Genomic DNA, 22,857 nt, shown 5'->3' with positions numbered 1-22,857 from the left:
CTTTGTGAACACAATGCTGATTTGTAATATTTCTGGTTTATGGGATCTCATCTTGGGGATGATCAGTCAACAAACTAATCAGAATGATGGTAATCTTTGGAAGTTTGTAAAGAAACAGATAAATATATGTAGAGAATTATTACACCTGGTAATAATGCAATATACATATGCTATATTTCGTTATTATTTGTTCATTTTTTAAAGATGTATAATAATAACTATATGCGTTTACATCCATTTAACCAAATTAGAATTGGTACTGAAGAAAATAAGTCTCTTGAGATTGTTTTTGAAGAAAACAAGTCTCTTGAGTTCGCCTTAGCAGTGAAATCAGTTTCCTGAACTGCCGCAGCATGGAATGTGTCGATCTCACGTCACGTGATTCCAGAACCAAAATGGCCGCGTCGGTGTTTTGACGAATAATACTTTTGTGTTTGTTTCATTCTTAAAAGAAACCGAAGATAACGCTTCCCGATCGTAAAAGAATCAACCACGCGCCCTTGAATTTTTAAAATAAAGATCTAAATAAGATAATCACAGCTTATTTATATTTGTTTTATGGTTCAGACTATGCACTTTTGGTGTTTATAAGGAAGCTAGCTGACTGGCTAGCAACATAATTAAGGTGAACATTAAAAGAAAAGCAATGGAGCAGCTCAGTCCTGAAGAGGTAAGGCTATTTTCACACAGTTTAGTGCAATTCTAGTCGAAACCGCTCATATGATGTCAGGTCTGTTATGTTTTTGTGTTTTGTTAAAGGCTTATTGACTTGTCATTGTCACCTTTTCAATCGCAGTAGTAATGGGATAAGCTAACGACACAGGCTAATCAACAGCTCAGTGTATCCAGATCAAACATATTGCGCACAGAAATATGGGGCTAGATGTTAAATCGTAATTTCTAGCCACTTAAGTGCCGATATATAGGTGTAATTTAACCAGAATAAGGTCATTTCCAGTCAGCTCGCAAGCTGTTGATAAATTGAATAAACTAGATCTGACACAAGCCTAGACAATCTGCCTTTTCTTATGTTTTTTTTTTTCAATTTGACAATTAAAATATCCTTATCGTTTTTAATCGCTGGGGAGCTTGTAACCAGTTGACAAGTTAAGATTTCTTTTGTGAAGCTTTTCTTCACTGGGAATCCAAAATGGCTGAAAGACTGTCGTGTGAAGAAATAAAATCAGGTTTTACCAGATATTTGATTAATTTAAGTTTTTACATTTAAAGTCGTGATAAAATATGCAATTACAGAGGTCAGCTTTGCCAAAGCTATGCATTTGGTTAAATGGTGTCTGTTTTAGAAACTGAAATCATGCGCAACAAGCTACTGTCAGGCGTGAGGTCGGTGTAATTGTAATGGGGGAAACTAATGAAGCATACAACCTTTGGTTTAACCTGAAAAACCTATTATTTTAGGTATATATAATTTGGCATTTAAAGTGCATTTTAACCAATAGAGCTCTTTGTTTCAGTTTTTGGATATTGCTGTTTGGCATTGGTTGTTGCTGCTCTATGACACCGGTGTGCATTTCAGTCAGTTCTTTGTGTTTGGTTGTTCTGCTGTAAATTAAGACCAAACTCTGCCCAGATATGACCTACAAAAACATCTTAAACCACCCTATTAGCAGGTTTGCTGGTCTCCCAGTCAGGTCATACTGGTTTTCATGGGTTTTAGGCACTTTTAAACTGGTCAGGCTGGGAGTTAGCTTAAATAATAATCATTAAAATAGATTAAAAAGATGTATTCTCTAAAATAGATGTCAACAATTTACCATTAATTTTCAAAATAAGTTGCTGTATTGATTAATAATTGCATTTATTCTGTATTTTAGCTCACACAAATATGAAATGGTATACAATTCAATGTTATTTTAAAAAGCATTATATGTCTGTGAACTGAGATGCATCATATGTCTTTACCATTTCACTGACTATTTTCTGTAGAAGATGAGGCCTTTAGTTTGCCTTCTCCAGCTCGTATGACTCACTCCACTGTGTAGTGATGATTCTTCACTGCTGAAAATACTGCGATGCTTTAGCACGTAAAAAAAAAATACTGTTGTTTTCCTCAAAAGCATGCGTGTAAGCGAAATTCCCTCTTTGCTTTTAAAGATATGCTATTCCAACTAAAAGCAGTTGAGGTCAGATTTCAAACTTTTGCTCATTATTGATCTGTAATTAGATTCAATTGTAATTACTCTATCTTGTTTAGATCCGAAGAAGGCGGCTGGCTCGGTTAGCCGGAGGACCCACATCACAGCCCAGCACCCCCCTGAGCACCCCCTTGACATCCCCACAGAGAGAGACTCCTCCAGGACCCTTGCCAGGGCCATCTGGGGCTTCATCGCAGCCTGTCCCACCAGTTCCATCTCACTCTCTCGGCCTAAATGCCCAAATGGTCACCCCTGCCACTTCTCCTATGGGGGCCTCTGGTAAGTGCTATGGTGACTTTATCATTCGATCATTCGAAAAGGACTGTGGATAGAGATCCATCCAAAATAGTTATTCTTTTTAAAGAAATTAAAACTTGTTCAGCAAGGATGCATTAAATATTGATCAAAAGTGACAGTAAAGATTTTTTATAAATAGTGTTCTTTTGAACTTTCTATTCTTGATTGTTTTCACGATAAATATTAAGCGCTGTTTTCAACAGTGATAATATTAATAGTAAATATTTCTTAATCCCCAAATCAGCATATTTAGAACAATTTCTTAAGAATGTGACACTGCAGTAATGATGCTGAAAATTCTGTTTTGAAGATTAATAAATTACATTTTAAAATATATATAAAACAGAAAACTGTATTTTTGTTTAAATAAATGCAACCTTGGTGAGCATACAAGACTATAAACCAAAACGTTTATAGACTTGCTATATTTCCATTATTTTCATTTTCAGATTGTTTACTTTCAGATACAGCTTTTCAGTTACAAGGAATGTAAGGCATAACTTATGATTTTATGCTGCATCTGACAATAAATGGATCAATAAATGCAATATACAGAATTATCCACAAGAATAGGTTTCAGCTCTGCAGCATTTAATGTCATTTTTAATATTATTAATGGTAAATGTTGTTTGTTTAATGGACACAGTACTTTTTGAGCTGACATGTGAGTTGTATCTGAAGCCCCTCTGTAGATTAATTGTAATTACATTTTACTGAGACTGTGATCTTGTCTTAGTGTAAAATGTTGATGCTAAAATGACCAATGTTATAGTATAGAGGATCTAAGTGGCATATTTGTAATCCTGTGTGGATGAAGCTTTAATGCTCAAGTTATATAGCATTAGTTGTTGGTATATTAGTGATTTGATCAATGCCTTTTTTAAAAGATTTTATTGTTAATAATATCAACATCATTGCTGTGGAAAATTTGCACAGTCATGGAGCTGTGGGCACAGCCTTGGCCAGGGTTTAACTGAGTGCACATAGACATGCAAGGCTGATGTTGGTTTTTGTTTTCATGGTGCCATGATCTATTTTTTTTAACTGTCAGCGTACCATATTACCAGTGATTATGTCCCTTTTTAGCTTCATTTTTTACAGAGTAAAGACCCTTGGTCTCAACACGGACCATGTAGACATGTAAACAAACCGAAAACAGGACATGTCACAAAGATGTGACCCTGGTTATAAAGGACAGAATGCTCAAGCATACCTGTTTTTTCTCGTCATAGCCATGACAGTTTGGTCTTTACATATTTTATAAGCTCTTCACAAGTTGTCAGCTCCATCATATGTACGCACATACAGCGAGTGCATTTAGCCCAGCACAAATCATTGTTTTGGATGTTCGACAAGTTCCCTTGCAAAATATTTGTCGTAAAAGCGTTTGTTTAGATCGCTTTAGGTTTGGTGTTAAATGACCGCGTGAACGAACGCTAAATGAACCAGGGCTAAATGTATCATTTTTTTTTTTGGTCCGGACTAAAAGAACCAAGAGAACCAAACTACAAGTGTGAACACACCCTTAATGTGTCTATGCTGTAAGCACAGACTTCGGTAAATTCAGTCTGGGTTATATTTCTGTATTTAGACAGAAAACTTCAATGTCACATCATGCAAATTGAGCTGGATAGGTGTTGGATTATGCTTGGATTACCATAGATTAATGTTTGTTTGTATCACACACCGCAGATTAATACGTGGTTGTGTTTTTTTTCACTGTTCATTCATCTACTGTTTAGTTAAAATGTATTTCAGGTAAAGCCTATATGTTTCCATGTTGAATTAACATGGGGCCTTGCGGGACAGAAATAGGAAAGTGAATGAGTTTTGTGCTGCTGGTGTGTGTTGTCATTGGAAACAGCTGTCTTGTGTCCACTACCACACATTATTCAGAGTCGCATGAAAAAGCTGTTCTAGCACAAGCCTGCTCTCTGTTGCAGCTTCTTTTTGGAATGTACAGCATAGAGATGTAATCAATCATAAGACAGAAACCAGGTCCATTGCTTCTGCTGCTCCACTAATATACCTTAAACATTCTGGTTAGGTTTGTCATTTACCTCTAACCCCAAATATTAAATGACTGCAGTTATTTCATACCAAATCGGTTGATGTACAGACTGTTTTTGGTAATTATTTCTTTTTCATTATTTTTTTTGGTTCAACTTCAACTGTGCGGTGTGTTTTCCAGCCATGCAAGTTTTTTTTTGAGCTTGATTGCAGCTTAGCCTTTTTTTTTTTCCATGACACAATCAGCAGGTTTGTATTCAAACACAGTGCTTCCTTTTGTGCTCTCCATCACTATAGGGGTTGCGTACCGCAGCCAGAGCAGCGAAGGCGTCAGCTCTCTCTCCAGCTCTCCATCCAACAGCCTGGAGACCCAGTCCCAATCCCTGTCCCGCTCTCAGAGCATGGACATTGATACGGCCTCATGCGAGAAGAGGTGAGAGACAGTCTTGAACCTTTGTCCTCTCTGAACTCCTAATCAAAGATAGAGCATGACGTAAGAGCTCAAACTGAGATTGTACTGGAGATGAAGTATTGTATATCACTCGCTAAATGACCGAGACCTTTTCAAACTGCAGAATCTCTCTACTGTTGGATTGCAAATGCTCTGTTTCTCTTTTGTACTTCAGCCACATAATCCCTCAAGTGCATATAAAGATGAATACATACAGCGGGAAATTTACCCATTAAGTAAACCCTTTTGATATCATTAGTTGCATAGTTTTTGTGTCTTCCATTTTGTAACATGCAGTGCTTAAGTTATATTGTTTGGCATTTGAGGATTTGAACTGCTACTTGAGCTGGATTTCATCTTTGTGGTCTTCAGCATGTCCCAAGTAGATGTGGACTCAGGAATTGAGAATATGGAGGTGGAAGACAGTGATCGCAGAGAGAAAAGGAACCTGGCTGAAAAGGTAACCAGTAAGCCATTACTTATCATCTAATGGCCAATAACTGATAAGTGGCAGATACTAGATACTAGAACTATTTTGTCTAAATAAATTAATAGTTAAAAACTATAATCAAAGTCATCACAACATTTTAATGTACAGTAGGAAAATGTTATATTTTCTCATTATGAATATTTATTTCAATTTGAGATTTGCTAAAAGTTACATTTAACATGTACTTCATGTCAACGATAGTTGAGTTTACTCAAATTGAGAGTAAAACATAATTAAATATCCAATATTGGCTTTTACCATTTAATTTCAAACTTTGTAATATAGTATGACAACTGATATCATACCGATATTATAGTGCATGCCTAAAAATAAAAATATGTTAATACAAAATATTATGTAATAATATTTAATAAATAAATATTATTTAATAAATGAATAAATATAAATAAATAAATACCGATACCGATATTATAGTGCATGCCTAAAAATAAAATATCTTAATAATAAATATTATTTAATAAATAAATAAATAGATATTATTTAATAAATATTAAATAAATATTGTTAATTTATTGAAATAATCTAAATTACCCCATCAATGCCCCTATTCAAGTCAAAAAGGTTGAACACTGATCTGATGTGTTTGTAACTTACAAGTTGTGCTGAATTAATACTTGCAGGATTCCTCATCCAATCCTGATGTCTCTGAAGAGCAGGCTTTGCAGCTTATCTGTAAGATCTTGCGTGTTTCCTGGAAGGACCAGGACCGTGATGTCATCTTCCTCCCTTCACTTGCTGCTGAATTCCAGAAGAACCCTATGGATGGTATGGACTGAGAGCGACAGAGGGTTTAAGACAGAGAGTTCTGCTTCTTTTCCCCTAATTGATCTCCATTTGCATGCTTTCTCCTAGTTTACTCTGACTTCAAAGACCTGATCGGACAGATTTTAATGGAAGCTCTTATGATGTCCACCCGTTCACGCGACTGTAACCCATTCGCCAGCTTGACCGCCACATCTCAGCCAATTACCACTGCCAGATCCCCAGACCGTCACCTGACTCTCATCCCACCCTCCAGCCAGAGCGGCAGTCCCATGATGCCCTGTGCTGGTTCATTTGGTGCCAGCTCTCTTTCCAGGCAAGTGTGATAGCTCTTTTGAAATGAATAATGTACCCCCCTACATATCCACCTACACCCCTTTTTTCTTGGTTTCTCGTTAAATTTCCTACTATTTTCTGTGTTTCCTTCTTCATGTTCATCCATGTCTTTGTTGTTTTCAGTCTTTACGGTTGTAGCCCAAACCCACTAGCTCTGAGCTCTGCCAGATTGGGTGCACCATCTGTCCCACTGGCTTCTGCAGCCGCCTTCCCAGTTTCCCCCAGTCCTCCGATCTCTCGTCTGCCTGCCAGCCTTCCGTCTCCCTCTCCATCCGTCCCTCTGCCCACCTCCCAGAGATACAGGCCCTACTCCCTTACCTCATCCATCCCCATAAGCCCAAGCCCCAGATCTACTCCATCGGGAACACTTACGCCCCCTTCAACTTCAGGTATCCCCTCCAGCCCTTCCCCCAGACACCATAACACCCAAAGCTCCATGCCTTTACCCTTCCCCCCTGGCTCCCCCAACACTGTGGCCAGACGGACTGCACTTGCCGCCCGGATGCCCTCTAGGTACCTTTTACACCCTGTTAGATGTGAAGTTACATTGACTTTATAGTCTTTGTTTTGATTTAGCCTATTAGTCTGCTTTTTCTCAAACTTTTGGAAACCAAAGCACTAATAAGCTCATAATTATTTTCATTTATCGGCGATAACCAATAAGTGGCAGATATTAAAATGTTATACTACTTTGCTAAAATAAACTAAAATAAAATCATAATTTTAAATACCATAAGTGAGTTAAGGCATCACAACATTTATTTTATACAATATGAAAAATCAATATTCATTTTAAGATTTTCTAAAAGTTACTTTTAACAGTGTAATTGAATTATTGGTGTTTTATAGCTTGTATAACAGATAATATATGTGTTTGAAAATGAGCATGCACAATTAAATATCCAATATCAGCTGATAGCAATAAATGAAACATTCTGTAACTGTTAGATGATCTGTTTGCTTTTTTTACACACCAGCTAACCAAAGCATCAATAAGCTGATAATTATTTTCATGTTTTGAGATTATAGATATTAAAATGTTTGTCAAAATAAATTAATAGTAAAAAACGATGAAAAAAAACACAATCGAATTAAGGCATCACATTTTAACGTGCAATATGAAAATCGAGATTTGATTACTTTTAACAGTTTTATTAAATTACAGGCATTTCATAAAATGTACTTTATAACTCGTTTAACAGGTAATCTACATGTAAAAGTAGAGAAAATGAGCATGTAAATATCCACGCTATTATGGCACCCTATTAGATGTGAAGTTGCGTCGACTTTGTGTGTTCATTCAGTCTATCTGTCTCCTTTCATTCAAACTCTGTGGCCGCTCCAGCCCTTTCTCCCTCCTCTTCTTCGCCCTGTCCGACTTGCCTCAGGACAGCAGTGATGAAGAGCCTGAGGAAGAGGAAGAGGAGGATTTTTCAGGGGTTCAATTTGGGTCCAGGTATCAGTGCCAAAGTGTGTTGCATGCTTCAGCGTGCTGCCTGGCCACTAACAACAGCCCGCTGTGCCCAATGTTGGCACTGCAAGGGCAAAAAGAGAGACACACACCAAATAGTGGAGTTGAAACGTGACGATTGATCTCATCAGGTTGACGAAATCAGCATTTCTCTCGCTTTTCTTTGCCGTCAGCTCAAATTGTGTCCATTGCACAAGAAGTTTTTAGGGCCATTCTCAGCTCACAGCAGAAATGTGAGCTAGAAGACCTTTGAATTTCCACACAGGTCGTGTGTGCTGAATAACGGAGGACTGATTGTCGGGCATTCAGATTATGCTAGCTGACTGTATAACAGAACTAATGAAAGCCAGATGCCTGCTGTGGAGTGTTGTCTCACCCTAGTGTTCACTAATGCATGCCGTCTCATGACCAAAGACCTGTGGGGGGAGCACATATATCAGAGGCCTGCTTTTGTTGATCTCATGTCATAAGTTTTAGTGCCATTTACACATGGTATTAACATCCATCTCAAGGGATCCAATGACAAATGGTCAGCGCTAAATATAGGTGTAAACTGAGTCCAAAACATTTTGTGTTCCAATTATTGAAATCACATTGGTAGGTAGTTCGAAATGCATGTGACCACATAATATTTGTACATTTAAATATATCAGGGATTTGTATAAATTTCTTTTTTCACTCTTAAGTCAGGAAAAGTAGATTTTATTTATTTGGAAATATCTATAGTAAATGTAAAATACATGTATGTTTGCATTTAAATTTTAGACAAATTTTTCTTGTCCTTATGGAGACTTTTGTACAAGTAGTACAGAAACTACTGGTGAAAATTTGGGGGTTATTTTATTTTCTCTCATTCACTGAGGCTTCATTTATTGGATCAAAAATAATGGACATAAAAATTGTTTACAATTTATTTTATTGTACTTTAAAGTGATGCAAAGCTGAATTTTCAGAATCATTACTCCAGTCTCATGATCCTTCAGAAATCATTCTAATATGCTGTTTTGGCACTCAAGGAATATTTCTTATTATTATCAATATGGGAAACGGTTTAGCTGCTTAATATTTTTGTGGAAATGTAATACAGTTTTTCATGACACTTTTGATAATTAGAAAGTTCAAAATAATAGCATTTATTTGAAATTGAAAGCTTTTGTCGCAATGTAAGTCTTTATCACCACTTTTGATCAATTTATGGTGTCATTGCTGAATAAATGTATTGATCATTTATTTTTTTTAAAAAACCTATTGACCCCAAACTATTGAATTGTATGGTAAAACAGGGTAAGATATGATTTATGAGGCTCTGATCACCAAACACTGCTTGCTTTGTGGGGTAAAGTTTGTTCTAACCATTGCTTGAAATAGAGATAAACCTTAATTTATATCTGATTCATAGCTCATTTTGAAAGGTTAGTGGCTTGAGAAAAAGGGAAACATTTGATTATGAAAGACACCTCTCTGGGTGGCTAAAGCAATGTGGTTTTGGTTATTATTTACTCAGTTTGGGTTTTTCCCAGAAGGTTCATTTACAGCTCTTTTACTGAAGGGAGTGTTTTTCTCATAACCTTCTCTTTCTCTCTCTAGCCTGGGTGCATCCGGAGGGGGGATGACTAGTGACTCAGGTAGTGACCGCTTTACCATAGAATCCTGTAAAGAGACGGAGATGCTCAACTACCTCATCGAGCGTTTTGACAGTGTGGGAATGGAAGAGAGGAAGGCCCCAAAGGTAGCTCATGATAAAAGTTATGCTCACATTGTTACAGCATTATTTCTGAATTCAGTTCCCAGGTGTCGCATCAGAATTATTTTCTGGTATAACAAGAGTTACAAGGAAATACGCCAGCATTTAGCTCCTCGTCAGAACACATTTGTCATTAGGTCAGAGGAGAGGTTGGAGGTGTTGAAAATGTGAAAGCGAAAGACAAATGTCTTGTCAAGCCTAGGGTAATTCCCTCTTTGGCATGTTGTGTTTTGTCGTTGTATCACTCTGTCTACACTAGACATGCGTGTCAAAAGTAATTTGCTCCTATTTTAATCAATTTAGCTTTCTAAACTAAAAGCGTTGCAGCACTTTGCTTCACAAACCTGCTGTTTCAGTTTCTATCCATCTCACTTATTAGTCTGTCTGAAATTTAATGTACTTATAAAGACTTTTACATCAAAACGTGCTTGAGTGAGATGTCTAATCAATGCTCTACTATTTTTTTGTCAGTGTGTAATTATATCCTCATGTAGCGATTTAAGACACATCACGATACGATATTATTGCGATATTCCAAGACATGTATGTCTTGTAATCATATATTTTTGTAGTTTTGTTACAAAATAAGAATAATTTTATAGCAAGTTAATTTTTTTCGGTAAAGCTCAGGTGATTCTTAGATGACGTGCTGCAGCGACAGACTCATGTTGTGCGTCACAAACGCATCATTGATAATTTCCTGTGTAGACTCAGTGTTATTCATATGCTCTTCTGTTTCAGATCTGCAGCCAACCAGCTGTCAGTCAGCTGCTTAGCAACATTCGTTCCCAGTGCATTTCCCATGCTGCACTTGTGCTTCAAGGTGCCCTGACACAGCCCAGGTCAGTAACAGCAGCCTTTTTCATTGAACTCTGTTACTTGAAGGTGTTTTTACACTAGAGCTCTTGGTGTGGATTTGACCTTTGGAATTGTCATGGACTTGAACCGTGAACCTCTACCAATGACATAATTTGGCTCATAAATTAATAGCCAAATTAATAATTTGTGAATTATTATTTTTAATTATTATTTAAAAAAAAAATATATATTTTTTTTTAAATTAAAAATTAATTTTAAATTATTTTTGATAATTATTTATTAATTATTAATTTATGAAACCATGCTTCCTGTCTATGCATGGTTTCATTTTGTATGTGTTAAATTTTGAAAGTAAGAAAGTGATTTCTGGTGCTTTCTCCTCCAAATTCATTGTTTAACAACTAAAGTTAATGCCAACTGCTGCTATTACAATGCTGATGAAGCAAACGTACAGTGCGAAAAGAGACCTGGGCAAGAGAGCTGAATCAAGTTCCAGTTTAAACCAAGTGTGAAAATTAGTTTGTTGCATGATGTGGTCTGTCAGTTTCAATTCACACAAGCATAATACATTTTAAATGAGATTGCCATCTCCTCCCTTATCTCTTCACTCCCAAATAGGGCCCCTCTACAGCCCTCCCTGCTGGTTCCCTACATGCTGTGCCGGAACCTTCCGTACGGCTTCATCCAGGAGTTGGTGCGCATGACTCACCAGGAGGAGGAGGTGTTCAAACAGGTGGGAGTTGCAGCAGATTATGGAGACAGGCCGCATGCTGCATCATTTTACTTTTGAAGTGCAAGAGCCCTTTAGTATTGATGGAAAACTCATAGCGATTTGTAACTTATTTTCAAATGTTTCATGTGTTTGTTTTTAGTAGAAACAGCGAAGTATTTAAAAATAAATAATTTCTAACCCACATTAGGTTTAGTGGTTCCAGTGTGCACACTTTAGACATTGCATGTGGTTAAAAAATATCAAAACAACTTGCTTTTATTTTAATTAATGAAAATGCACACTTTAAAAGCAAAACATGTATTTGTTTTTGAATTAGAGAATATAGATTCACTACTTTTGGGGCCAATAAGATTTATTATTTTTAAATAATTATAGAATTATAAAAATGCATTACATTTGATGACAAGTGACAGTAAAGACATTTATTAAAAAAGATTTTTATTTTTAATAAATGCTGTTCTTTTGAAAAATGTTTTATGAGCACCAAATCGGCATTTTAGTTTGATTTCCGTAGGATCACTGAAGACTGCTGAAAATTCAGTTTTGACATCATTGGAATAAATATATTAAAATAGAAAACGGTTATTTGAAATTGTGATAATATTTGACTATATATTATGGGTTTTTTTGTATTGTAAATAGTACTGCATTTTTGGTTATATTAATGCAGCCTTGCTGACTGTTTTCAAAATCATTTTAAAAATCTTCCTTTTAGACAGTAGTGTATACTTTTCAAAATTAATTCTTTGTGCTTGTCAAATGAGGAAGCACACCTGTGGTTGCTCTACAAGGGCACCTGTACTTGAGGGGAACTGACTTCATGCATCGACTAAAAATCATCTTGTTTTCAACTGGTTGGAAGTCAATTTAGCTCAAAGAAAAGGTATGGCACTTTTGTCTTGAATGATCAATGTTGTTCTTCTTCCAGATCTTTGTTCCCATTCTTCAAGGGCTTGCTTTAGCTGTAAAAGAGTGTTCTTTTGACAGTGACAACTTCAAGTTTCCTCTGATGGTAAGAAAGTACTTATTGTTCTTTTAAAAGCTTAATAAGACTATTATCAGTCATATGAGGACCGAACAAGCTCCCTTGATTTATACATTATCACTGTTAGATATCTCTGATCTTCCAGACATGTTTCACACAGTAAGCTGCTCTGGTGAATCTGTGTTTCTTCTCTATGACGTTATTATGATATTAAATTGTTTTACAGGCTTTGGCTGAGCTCTGTGAAATCAAGTTCGGGAAGACTCACCCTATATGCAATTTGGTAGGTTTTTGTTGGAGCTTACGAACTCAAGCCAGTCAGGTTATGCAATTGACTCTTAATATTGTCTGTCTGTGTGTATTTTTAGATCACCTCTCTGCCATTGTGGTGTCCTGACCCTCTCAGTCCTGGGACAGGAAGAGAAATTCAAAGACTCTCCTTCCTCGGAGCATTCTTCAGTCTTTCTGTGTTTGCTGAGGATGACGTAAGTCATTTCATTCATTTATTTGAAATGAATAAGAATAATACAATGTGCAGCATTGATGAATCATGATGGGAGGAAAGTTGTTTATTTGTATGTTTGTTTTGCTGTTCTTTAGACTAAAGTGGGAGACAAGTTCTTCTCTGGCCCTGCCATCACTGTAGAGAACACCCGTGTGGTCAGCCAGTCACTGCAGCATTATCTGGAGTCTGCCAGGGTGAATGAGCATCATATCACTTAGTCATTGATTTTTAATGAGCTGCTATAATATTGGGGGAATATTCTTTTTATAGAGCAGAGGTGGAAGTGGAAGCTTCAGTTTTTGCTCTTTCTTATACGATTATAAAAAGTATCATTTCATATGAATGAGGTGAGATTAAGAATGTGCATTTATTGTTAAGTTTTAACTGTTAGATAATAATTTAGCACGGTAAAGCCTGGTTAAAACCCAGACCATAACTCAGTTACAACTGAGAATGGTCTGGTTTTTATCTGGTTCAGTATATTGGGCTTGAGCCTTTATTGTTTTACGTGTAAGCCAGGCCTACTTTTTCCTTGTAACAGTTTTAAATTGTGATGATTTTTTTTTTTTTTTTTTTTTTTTTTTAATATATGTGAGCTTTTTTAACCAAAGACAAATTTCTATCACTGGTTGATAGATAATAAAGTTTTTTTTAATTTGAATTTTGAGTATTTGGATTAAAATATTACATACCGTTTTTTCCAGAAAATAATTTGCACCAGGTTAAAAATTGGGTTGTTGACAGAAAAGAAACCCCAGAAATGTTGCATTGCTGTATAAATTGCAACTTATTTCTTTTAGCAAATAATGTAAAACACTGGTAAATAAAATGTTTACGAACATTATAAACATGTTTTTTAGTTTCCCTCTTTCCACAGCAATTTAATGGTGTGAAAAAAAAACAGAACAGAAATGGAAAATATAAGTATTAAACAAACACAATTTGACTATATAAGTGTTGATGAAGGTAAAACTCAAAATCAAATAATCTTTGAAAAGTCCTCTAATTGAGGGGCGTGTCATGTATCTAATTCATGGAATTATTTTGTAATTAAATATTAAATTGTTAAACAGTAATTATTCCCTCCATATAATAAAAATATTAAATTGACATAAAACGTTTAACATTAATGCACATCGAACATAAATACACAGATCACCATTATCATTTATCTTAAACTTCTGATGTAATGCGCTTCGTAAATTTGACGTAAATTTAGTGACATCTTTGAAAGGGAAGAAAAAAAAAATATATTTTGTAATTCTGTGCGCTGTTGTTGGTTTTCCAGGGAGATCTGTTTAAAATCCTGCACAACATCTTATTGAATGGAGAGACAAGGGAAGCGGCTTTGAGCTACATGGCAGCTCTGGTGAATCGTAATGTGAAAAAGGCTCAGATGCAGGTATGTCTGCTCAAATGTCTTTCTTTCAAAACATTTCATCTTTGATGCATTAATACCACATTATATGACGATTTTCTCCTCCTTTCTGTCTTTAGACCGATGACAAACTGGTGTCCACAGACGGCTTCATGATGAACTTCCTGTGGGTGCTGCAGCAGCTCAGTATGAAAATCAAGCTGGACACAGTGGATTCTCTCTACATCTTCCACCCAAAGTGTCGGCTGAACCTCGGCCGTGAAGAGACCCGGCTCAATGCCACGATGGAGGACCTGAAGAGCTGGCTCACCGAGCTGCGTGAGTGTGGGCTCAGACAAATCGCTTTAGACGCTCCATTTGAATTCAGACAACCCATTTACCGTTCCTTCAATTCCTCCGCAGATGAAGACCCAGCCAAGTTTTCAGAGCCCAAGTTCCCTACAGAGTGCTTCTTCTTAACGCTACACGCCCATCATCTGTCCATCCTCCCCTGCTGCCGGCGATACATACGGAGACTGAGGGCCATCAGGGATCTGAACAGGTGCTTTGCACAGATTCAGTCCTAAAACTATTTATTACCAAAATCATTTAGGGTAATAGACTAGTCCACTGTGAAGTGCGCACTAGTGCAAATGGGTACGTCACAGCTGCGGAAAGGGTCTTTGAGCTCTTAATTATAAAATTACGGATGGGCCTCAGGCTTATAAACTTTGCGGCCAAGAGATCACAAGTTTAGTTGTACTTGTATTATATTGCGTCACTTTGGTCATATTAGTGCTTTTTACATTTTCAATTTTGTAATGTTGCTGTTTGAGCATGAAAAAGGTCAAGGCACAGTCTACTCTACAGGGACTTATTCTCTATAGCTGTCCGCACTGTTTCTGGACTCCCTGAAATGACTCCATCTGGAGTCTTGAGGTTTCTTCCAGGATCGTACACGTCATAATATTCCTCATTTAAATCATTTTACGCCTAAGGCATATGCAAAAAATGGGACAAGGCCTGGTTGAGTTCCGTTAGTAGTGTGTGAAAACTTGTGGTTATTGTAACATTTCTGAAACATGGTTGAAGTGGTTGACCAATCTCAATACACTGGTTCAGCTGACCAATCAGAGTTCACTTTGCTTTTCGGAAGGAGCGGCTTAACAGGTACTGGCAAAATGGCAAGAGTAGTGCTGCAACAGTGTTGTTTTTAACATTGAAGCATGGAAACCTATTCTAGTAGATAAAAATAAAATACAACCAAGACTTTGTAAAAGAGCATATTATGGCCTCTTTTATTTGAATCTAAAAGATTGATGTGAATAAGGCGATTCTCAGAGTGGAACATGCTGCATTCCTCATTGCTTATGTCATGTATGTGACTCTTTGTTGTCATACTTTGTGAAAAAGACCTTAATCTCTCTCTGATGAGACGGGCTAATCCTGTCCCAATGCCTCTTGCAGAGGGTGTTTTCTTGCAGTCCTTTTTTAGAGCAGATCTAAAGTCATCTTATGCCCACAATGTCAAAAATATCAGCTCCTGTGCTAGTGCTGCATCAGTGGCAGTGTTTCAAGTCCTTCAGATTTTAGATCTAAAGCTCTAGAGTAGGCTGCTCACATTGTTATTGGCCTCATGATGCCTGGCAGATCAGAACCACGGTGACCCCTGCTGTCAGCAGCTGGTACAACACTTAGATGGCCAATAATACTCTCTGTGGAGTTTTTCTTTTTTTTTTTCCGTTAAGCTGTCAGACAAGGTAATTTACACGAGGCTGAATATGTATGTGTGTGTTTTAAAGAACTGTGGAAGAGCTGAAGAACAGTGAGAACCAGTGGAAGGATTCCCCGTTGGCTAGCCGTCATCGGGAGATGCTGAAGAGATGTAAAACACAACTGAAGGTGTGTGCTGTTGTCTTTATTAACAAAAAAATAACATTCATAAAATATTTTTTAAAACGCTTGGGAGCAAAAGGTCATACATTCATTGGTGCAGAAAGTGTATAATCTCTGATTTCCATTATTTTTAGATGTTTTTTGCAATACATTTCATGTCATCTTTACTTTGCTTGAGAAAGATATGTATTATTAAGATCAGAGCATCAACAATTGATTAAACCGATAATGAAAATAATTTATGATTCCATTATTGCTTATTAGTAAGATCTCTGTCCTGTGCCATATTATGGTACTTAAAAACATTTACTTAAAAGTTTTGTGTCCGTAAGTTTTTCCCCTCAAAGAGAGTAATGCCTTTCTTCAGCAAGGTCACATTAAACTGATCAAAAGTGACAGTAAAGACATTTCTATTGTTACAAAAACATCTCTTTTTCAAGTAAATGTTGTTCTTTTGAACTTTCTATTCAAAGAATCCTGGAAAAAAATCCTGTTCCCACAAAAAAAAAAATTAAGCAGTTGTTTTTAACAATAATAAAAATGTTTCATAAACTCAAAATCAGCATATTAGAATGATTTCTGAAGGATCATGTGACACTGAAGACTGGAGTAATGATGCTGAAAATTCAGCTTTGCATCACAGGAATAAATTACATCTTAAAATAGACTAAATGTATTTTAAGTTGCTATCATATTTCACAATATTGCTGTTTTACTGATCAGACATTAAAAAAAATCTTCAAAACCTACATTTTGAACGATAGAGTACATTTAAAAAATGTAAACATTTCCAATTAGCTAATTTTGGCATGTTCTAAAAAGAAACGAGCAAGTTGTTTTCATTGTTAAACTATGAATACTTAATATAACTTGTATTTTGTTTACAAAGATGTATTAGAGTAGTAGTAAGTAAATAGCTCGGAGTGTAAATGTTGTCTTTGTTGACAGAAACTGGTGCGCTCTAAAGCCTGCGCAGACGCAGGGCTGCTGGACGAGAACCTGCTGCGCAGATGTCTTCAGTTCTTCAGTATGGTCATCCAGCTCATCTTGCGTATGGTGGAGCCTGCCTACCCACAGTCAGTTCACCGCTTACATTCTTTCATCAAAGTTGTAGTTGAGATGTTGTGTTCTGATTTTCTTGTTGTTGTCTTTTATAATCTTACAGCGTAACCCTGCCTCTGAACCCAGATATCCCCAAAAACTTTGCTGCACTGCCAGAGTTTTACATTGAAGATGTGGCTGAGTTCTTGCTTTTTATTGTGCAGTAAGTCATATGAGTGTGCTGCAATGTGCACATCATAGTATTCGAATCCCCAAATTTTGTTACATTTATTGTTTTAGTGAAACTTAACTTTTTTCCCCCTTTGTTTCTCAGGTACTTTCCACAGGTTCTCTATGAGCCGTGCACTGAAGACATTGTAACCTTCCTGGTGGTCTTCCTTTGCAGTCAGAATTACATAAAGAACCCATACTTGATTGCCAAACTGGTGGAGGTGTTGTTCGTTACCAACCCAGCGGTGCAGCCGCGCACCCAGCGTTTCTTTGAGATGATGGAGAGCCACCCACTGTCTGTCAATCAGCTCGTGCCCGCCCTCATGAAGTTCTACACAGGTGAAAGGGTGTCTGAAATTTGTTTTCAAGGCCAATTCTGAGCATTTTGATTTTATGCTAATTTTTGTTTCTCCCCAGATGTGGAGCACACTGGAGCCACAAGTGAGTTCTATGACAAGTTCACCATCCGTTACCACATCAGCACCATATTCAAAAGCCTGTGGCAAAACATTAACCACCAAGGCACCTTCCTGGAGGAGTTCAAGTGAGTTCAATGTTTAGTTTGAAATGGTAATAATCCATAATGGAAAGAAAGTTTGATTTTAAAAATCAGATAATATTTTGTGTAAAATTAGATGATCTTTCCATCTATATCCTATAATTAATAAACTTTTAATTATTATTTGTTAAATTTGTTGCATTCAAATTATTTTTTGTTATATATATATATATATATATATATTTAACAATATATATATTTAACATATATATTTAACAAAAAAATAATTTGAATGCAACAAATTTAACAAATAATAATTAAAAGTTTAATAATCCTGTTCCCACAAAAAAAATTGTTGCATTCAAATTATTTTTTTGTTAAATATATATATATATATATATACATTTAACAAAACAATAATTTGAATGCAACAAATTTAACAAATAATAATGAAAAGTTTAAAAATGATAGTATAATAATTAATACATTTTCCCTCTCTCATTTATTCTACAGCTCTGGTAAACAGTTTGTACGCTATATCAACATGCTAATAAACGATACAACTTTTCTGCTGGATGAGAGTTTGGAGTCTTTGAAACGCATCCATGAGATTCAGGAGGAGATGAAGAATAAAGAGCAATGGGACCAGCTGCCCAGGGTCAGCACATATCACAACTTGACCAATAATTTAGTTGAATGCATTATTGTGTGTAATGGATATAATGCACTATTGTGTCACTGAAAAAAAAAAAAAAACATTAGCTTTAAGGATAAAAGGATGAGGAGGGAGTTTTAAAGTGAATGGACGTTCTGAATTGTTTCTACTTTCATTACCTTGTTTTGTTCTCCAGTTCCAATCAGATCTAATTGAATGTGAAATGTTCTGATCCTCAGGAGCAGCAGCAGAGCCGTCAGTCCCAGCTGACTCAGGATGAGAGAGTATCACGATCATACCTGGCTTTAGCCACAGAGACTGTGGATATGTTCCATATCCTCACCAAACAGGTCCAAAAGCCCTTCCTCAGGCCTGTAAGTAAAGAAACATGTTTGGGGGAACCTGATTTCACCAAGTACATCAACATCTTTGTTGATCCTGGAACAACATTCCAATCAACCAATCAGATTTAAGGGACAATTTTACAATTAATGTCGTTTAGGCTTACAACCAAGGTTAGGTGCTTTTACATCAGTATTATTTACCCATCATTTCCCTCTGAATGTAGTTATAACTTATGGGTAGGACTTAATTTTCGGACAGGAATGTTGTTGCATTATCTACAAAATTGACCCAGAAATATGTCTAGGCAAAATCAGGGTGACCAAAACAGTCGTGCTGCTTTATATTTTTGTGGAAACTTTCATACGTTTTCGATTAAAGGGATAGTTCACTTTGAAATTAATTGTTGGTATATTTTAGCTTACCTCAAGGGCATCCAAGATGTAGGTGTCTTTGTGTTTTTTAGTCATATAATGGAGGTCTATGGTCACCACCTCAAAGAGCATGCACAGTGCAGTCCAAATTAAACATGATTTAATGACTCACTCAAACCGCTCGTTTCGTGTCTTAGGCCATCAATGTGTACTTACATTTACGAGTCATTAAATCATGTGGTGACCATATACCTCCATTGTGTGACTGATAGACAAGAACGGTTTGACCTAAAAATATCAAAATTGAAAAAATACTGTGCAAACAAAAACACCTACATCTTGGATGCCCTTGAGGTAAAATAAAACATACCAAAATTTAATTTCAAAGTGAACTATCCCTTTAACAGAAATTTCAACAGTAATTATTTGAAATTGAAATCTTGAAATGTCACATTTCGATCAATTGAATGTGTCTTTGCTCAATAAAAGTATTCATTTATTTCAGGAAAAAAATATCTTTCTTACCTCAAACTTTTGAACAGAAGTATACAAACAGCTAAAGAGCTTATTAAATGAGCAGAAACAGTTTAATAAATGCATCTAAGCAGGACAGTTGAAGAAACATGTCTTGAGGAAATTTTTAGCCAACAACAAACAGATTTGCATTAGGAAGCTCCTAAAAAGTGGTAAAGTAGAGCATAACAAAATCTATGTAGGTTTGCTTGTTAGGAAAAAGCGTGAGGATTGTAATCTGCTGCTTGCCTGTAAATGAATCTCCTGCGCTCTGCTCTCTTCAGGTATTTATAGTCTTCAGAGAAAATTGAGCTGCTGACAGGGTCAGAACATTGAGTTTATTCAGGAGATTTGAAAAAGGCCACACTTGTAATGTATTATATTGTATTGAACAGGAACTGGGTCCTCGTCTGGCTGCCATGTTGAATTATAACCTGCAGCAGCTATGTGGGCCTAAATGTCGAGACCTAAAAGTGGAAAACCCAGAGAAATACGGTTTTGAGCCAAAGAAGCTCCTGGATCAGCTCACTGATATCTACCTGCAGCTGGACTGTGCCCGATTTGCTAAAGCCATTGCAGATGACCAGGTCTGTATTTACTCAACACCAAAGTTATTTTAACTGTATTGCAAGACAAATAGTGTGTAACTCAAATGAATGTCTTTATTGCTCATTTTCAGCGGTCATACAGCAGGGAGCTCTTTGAGGAGGTCATTTCCAAAATGAGAAAGGCGGGCATAAAATCCACCATTGCTATTGAGAAATTCAAACTTCTGTTGGAGAAGGTGGAGGAGATAGTAGCTCGCAATTCTCAGTCTGAGATGGATTACAGCGACGCCCCAGATGAGTTTAAAGGTGACGGCTCATCAAGTCTTTAGCTATGTCATACTTTGAATCATTCACTACCGTTTAAAAGTTTGGGGTCAGTTGTCAATGTTTTGGAAAGAAGTATCTTAGGCCCCGTCCACACTACTGCGGAGACCTTTTGCTATGTTTGCACCTCCCGTCCAGACTAAAACGGAAAAAACGGAGAAGTTTAGAAACGCTGCTGCTCCGTTTTGCGTGTTGAATCTCCGGAGAGCGTTTTAGTGAAGACGGGACAAAACGGAGGAGTTTAGAAACGAGGCTCACGCTCGGCTCTATGATTGGGTCATCTGTCATGACGTGTCCTTCCCTGATTCGTCAGCCACTGTTTAAACCGGCGCGCGCATGCCCAGTGTTGGTGAATGGTCACGTGATCCGCGTTTTCAGTCGTTTTAATGTGGACGGAGATCAATTCTAATACGCAGATAAAACGCTGGTGTGGACTGAGATCGTATTCGTTTTAATTCTCCGTTTTTAAACGAAAAAGCAGTAGTGTGGACGGGTCCTTAGGCTCACCAAGACTGCATTTATTTGATCAAAATACAGTAAATGGTAATATTATTAAATATTATATTATGTTTTCTATTTAAATGTTTTAAAAATGCAACTTTTCAACATCATTACTCCAGTCTTCAGTGTCACATGATCCGTCAGAAATCATTCTGAGTTTCTTTGGTAACACTTTACAATACAATAATAGCTAATAACTAACTTGAAATAACCATAAGCGATGCATTTGTTACTGTATTTATTAATCTTTGTTAACGTTAGTTAATAAAAATACAGCTTTTCCTGTTGGTTCACAGTGCATTAACTTATTAACATTAACAAAATTGAATACATGCTGATAAGTGCAATTCATTATTAGTTCATGCTAACTAATGTTAACGAATGAACCTTATTGTAAAGTGTTACTTTTTCTTATACTCTTTCTTATATTTCTTTTTCTTACTTTTTCTTTTTCTTATTTTCTTATTTCTTCTATACCAGGATACTTTTTTTCATACTTTGATGAATAGAAAGTTGAGCATTTAATTAAAACATTAAAAATGTATTTAGTGTCACTCTTGATCAATTGCAATGAATCCTTGCATAATAAAAGTATTCATTTCTTCAACAAAACAAAATCTTACTGACCCCAAACATTTGAATAGCAACAGATTTACTAGTCGATTGAAGTTAGTAAATAACAGCGTGCTCCTACCTGAACAGACCCGCTGATGGACACTCTTATGACTGATCCCGTGCAACTTCCCTCCGGCAACATCATGGACCGATCCATCATTCTGCGACACCTCCTGAACTCTCCCACCGACCCCTTTAACAGACAGCCTCTCACAGAGAGCATGCTGGAATCAGGTACCAACCACACACCGCTTTTCAAAGATTGCTTCTTTCAGTCCTGCTGCCAAATGCACTCTGTGACTTGACTTTTTTCTGTTGCTGACTGTATTTTTCCACAGTCCCAGAGCTGAAGGAGCGTATCCAGGCCTGGATGAGAGAGAAGCAGAGTGGCCGCTTTTAAGTTTTCTCAGTGAGCCAAGCTTGCCCCTCAGTATAAATGTTTTTATCACGCTGGAAGTAAACTGAAGAGAAACAGAAAAAAAAAGATGAGAGTACCCAAATTGTTTTTGCCTCCCTTTATCCTTATGGAGCCACTGTCTGAAAGGCTCATGATTCTAAATTGGAGCTTAATAAAGTTTAGACTTTTGAAACATTTTGATTTTTGAATTTGTATGTCTGCATACATACCAAGCTGAAAGGGCACACATTCTCACTCAAAACCAGAAAGAAGACATTCTTGTTGTTTTCATTGACTTATACATTGTAATGGTTCTGACAGTGAACACTGAGGGTTCATGTTTGTGAGATATTTGGAAGAATGTTGTCAAGTAACACCAGTATTTCCATTTTTACACTCAATAAACATTGGCTGTAGACATACAGTTTACAGTCCAGTCCCTAACCTGCCGTTTATTTGATATGGTTGGAGAAGTACAGCGTATTTTAAATAAATTAACAAGCTCTAGACTGTCTTGTAGAAAATAAAATAGATGTTGGTGTAAATTGATAAAGCATCAGATGGTGATTGACTATGTATTTGAATTTTGTTGGTTTGCACAGAAATCTCATTTGTACAACAATTTGACTAAAAGCTGAAGCAGAGCTGAAACCCTTGGATCAAGTGAGAGAATGTGAAGCTGTGTTGTAGCATGATCATCATAAAAATGCCAGTACATCATGTTTTTTTTTCTTCTTTTCACCAACATTTGTTTTGGATCATAAAGGGTCATCATCTCTTGTTA

The 22,857-nt window shown here is 36.6% G+C and overlaps 2 protein-coding genes across 2 annotated transcripts; both read left to right on the top strand.

Annotated features, from left to right (window-relative positions):
* Positions 1–402: 402 nt before the first annotated feature.
* Positions 403–22,517, top strand: ube4b (ubiquitination factor E4B, UFD2 homolog (S. cerevisiae)). The gene is made up of 27 exons (XM_039653004.2): positions 403–670; positions 2,216–2,435; positions 4,761–4,896; positions 5,287–5,374; positions 6,046–6,190; positions 6,278–6,503; positions 9,582–9,723; positions 10,480–10,580; positions 11,176–11,290; positions 12,219–12,302; positions 12,502–12,558; positions 12,644–12,760; positions 12,876–12,974; positions 14,069–14,182; positions 14,278–14,476; positions 14,561–14,699; positions 15,940–16,039; positions 16,982–17,109; positions 17,199–17,297; positions 17,409–17,644; positions 17,723–17,849; positions 18,318–18,462; positions 18,699–18,833; positions 20,084–20,275; positions 20,368–20,542; positions 21,764–21,910; positions 22,015–22,517. The coding sequence occupies exons 1-27, from the start codon at positions 647–649 to the stop codon at positions 22,074–22,076; spliced, it is 3,552 nt and encodes a 1,183-aa protein (XP_039508938.1). The 5' UTR covers positions 403–646; the 3' UTR covers positions 22,077–22,517.
* Positions 6,514–8,206, top strand: LOC148970646 (uncharacterized). The gene is made up of 2 exons (XM_089124166.1): positions 6,514–7,036; positions 7,869–8,206. The coding sequence occupies exons 1-2, from the start codon at positions 6,534–6,536 to the stop codon at positions 8,107–8,109; spliced, it is 744 nt and encodes a 247-aa protein (XP_088980292.1). The 5' UTR covers positions 6,514–6,533; the 3' UTR covers positions 8,110–8,206.
* Positions 22,518–22,857: the final 340 nt, after the last annotated feature.

This window comes from Pimephales promelas, chromosome 20 (assembly GCF_988280905.1).
Source record: "Pimephales promelas chromosome 20, fPimPro1.hap1.1, whole genome shotgun sequence".
Taxonomy (NCBI): Eukaryota; Metazoa; Chordata; class Actinopteri; order Cypriniformes; family Leuciscidae; genus Pimephales; species Pimephales promelas.
This window is presented reverse-complemented; position numbering and strand designations above follow the sequence as displayed.

What these genes read in the sequence shown, in the direction of transcription:
- LOC148970646 (XM_089124166.1), top strand. Translation starts at nt 6,534, where the DNA reads ATGTACCCCCCTACATATCCACCTACACCCCTTTTTTCTTGGTTTCTC. An exon ending in GCCGCCCGGATGCCCTCTAG is followed by an intron (nt 7,037 to 7,868) that starts GTACCTTTTACA and finishes TGGCCGCTCCAG; the next exon opens with CCCTTTCTCCCTCCTCTTCT.
- ube4b (XM_039653004.2), top strand. Translation starts at nt 647, where the DNA reads ATGGAGCAGCTCAGTCCTGAAGAG. An exon ending in AGCAGCTCAGTCCTGAAGAG is followed by an intron (nt 671 to 2,215) that starts GTAAGGCTATTT and finishes TATCTTGTTTAG; the next exon opens with ATCCGAAGAAGGCGGCTGGC. An exon ending in GGTGCCCTGACACAGCCCAG is followed by an intron (nt 10,581 to 11,175) that starts GTCAGTAACAGC and finishes ACTCCCAAATAG; the next exon opens with GGCCCCTCTACAGCCCTCCC.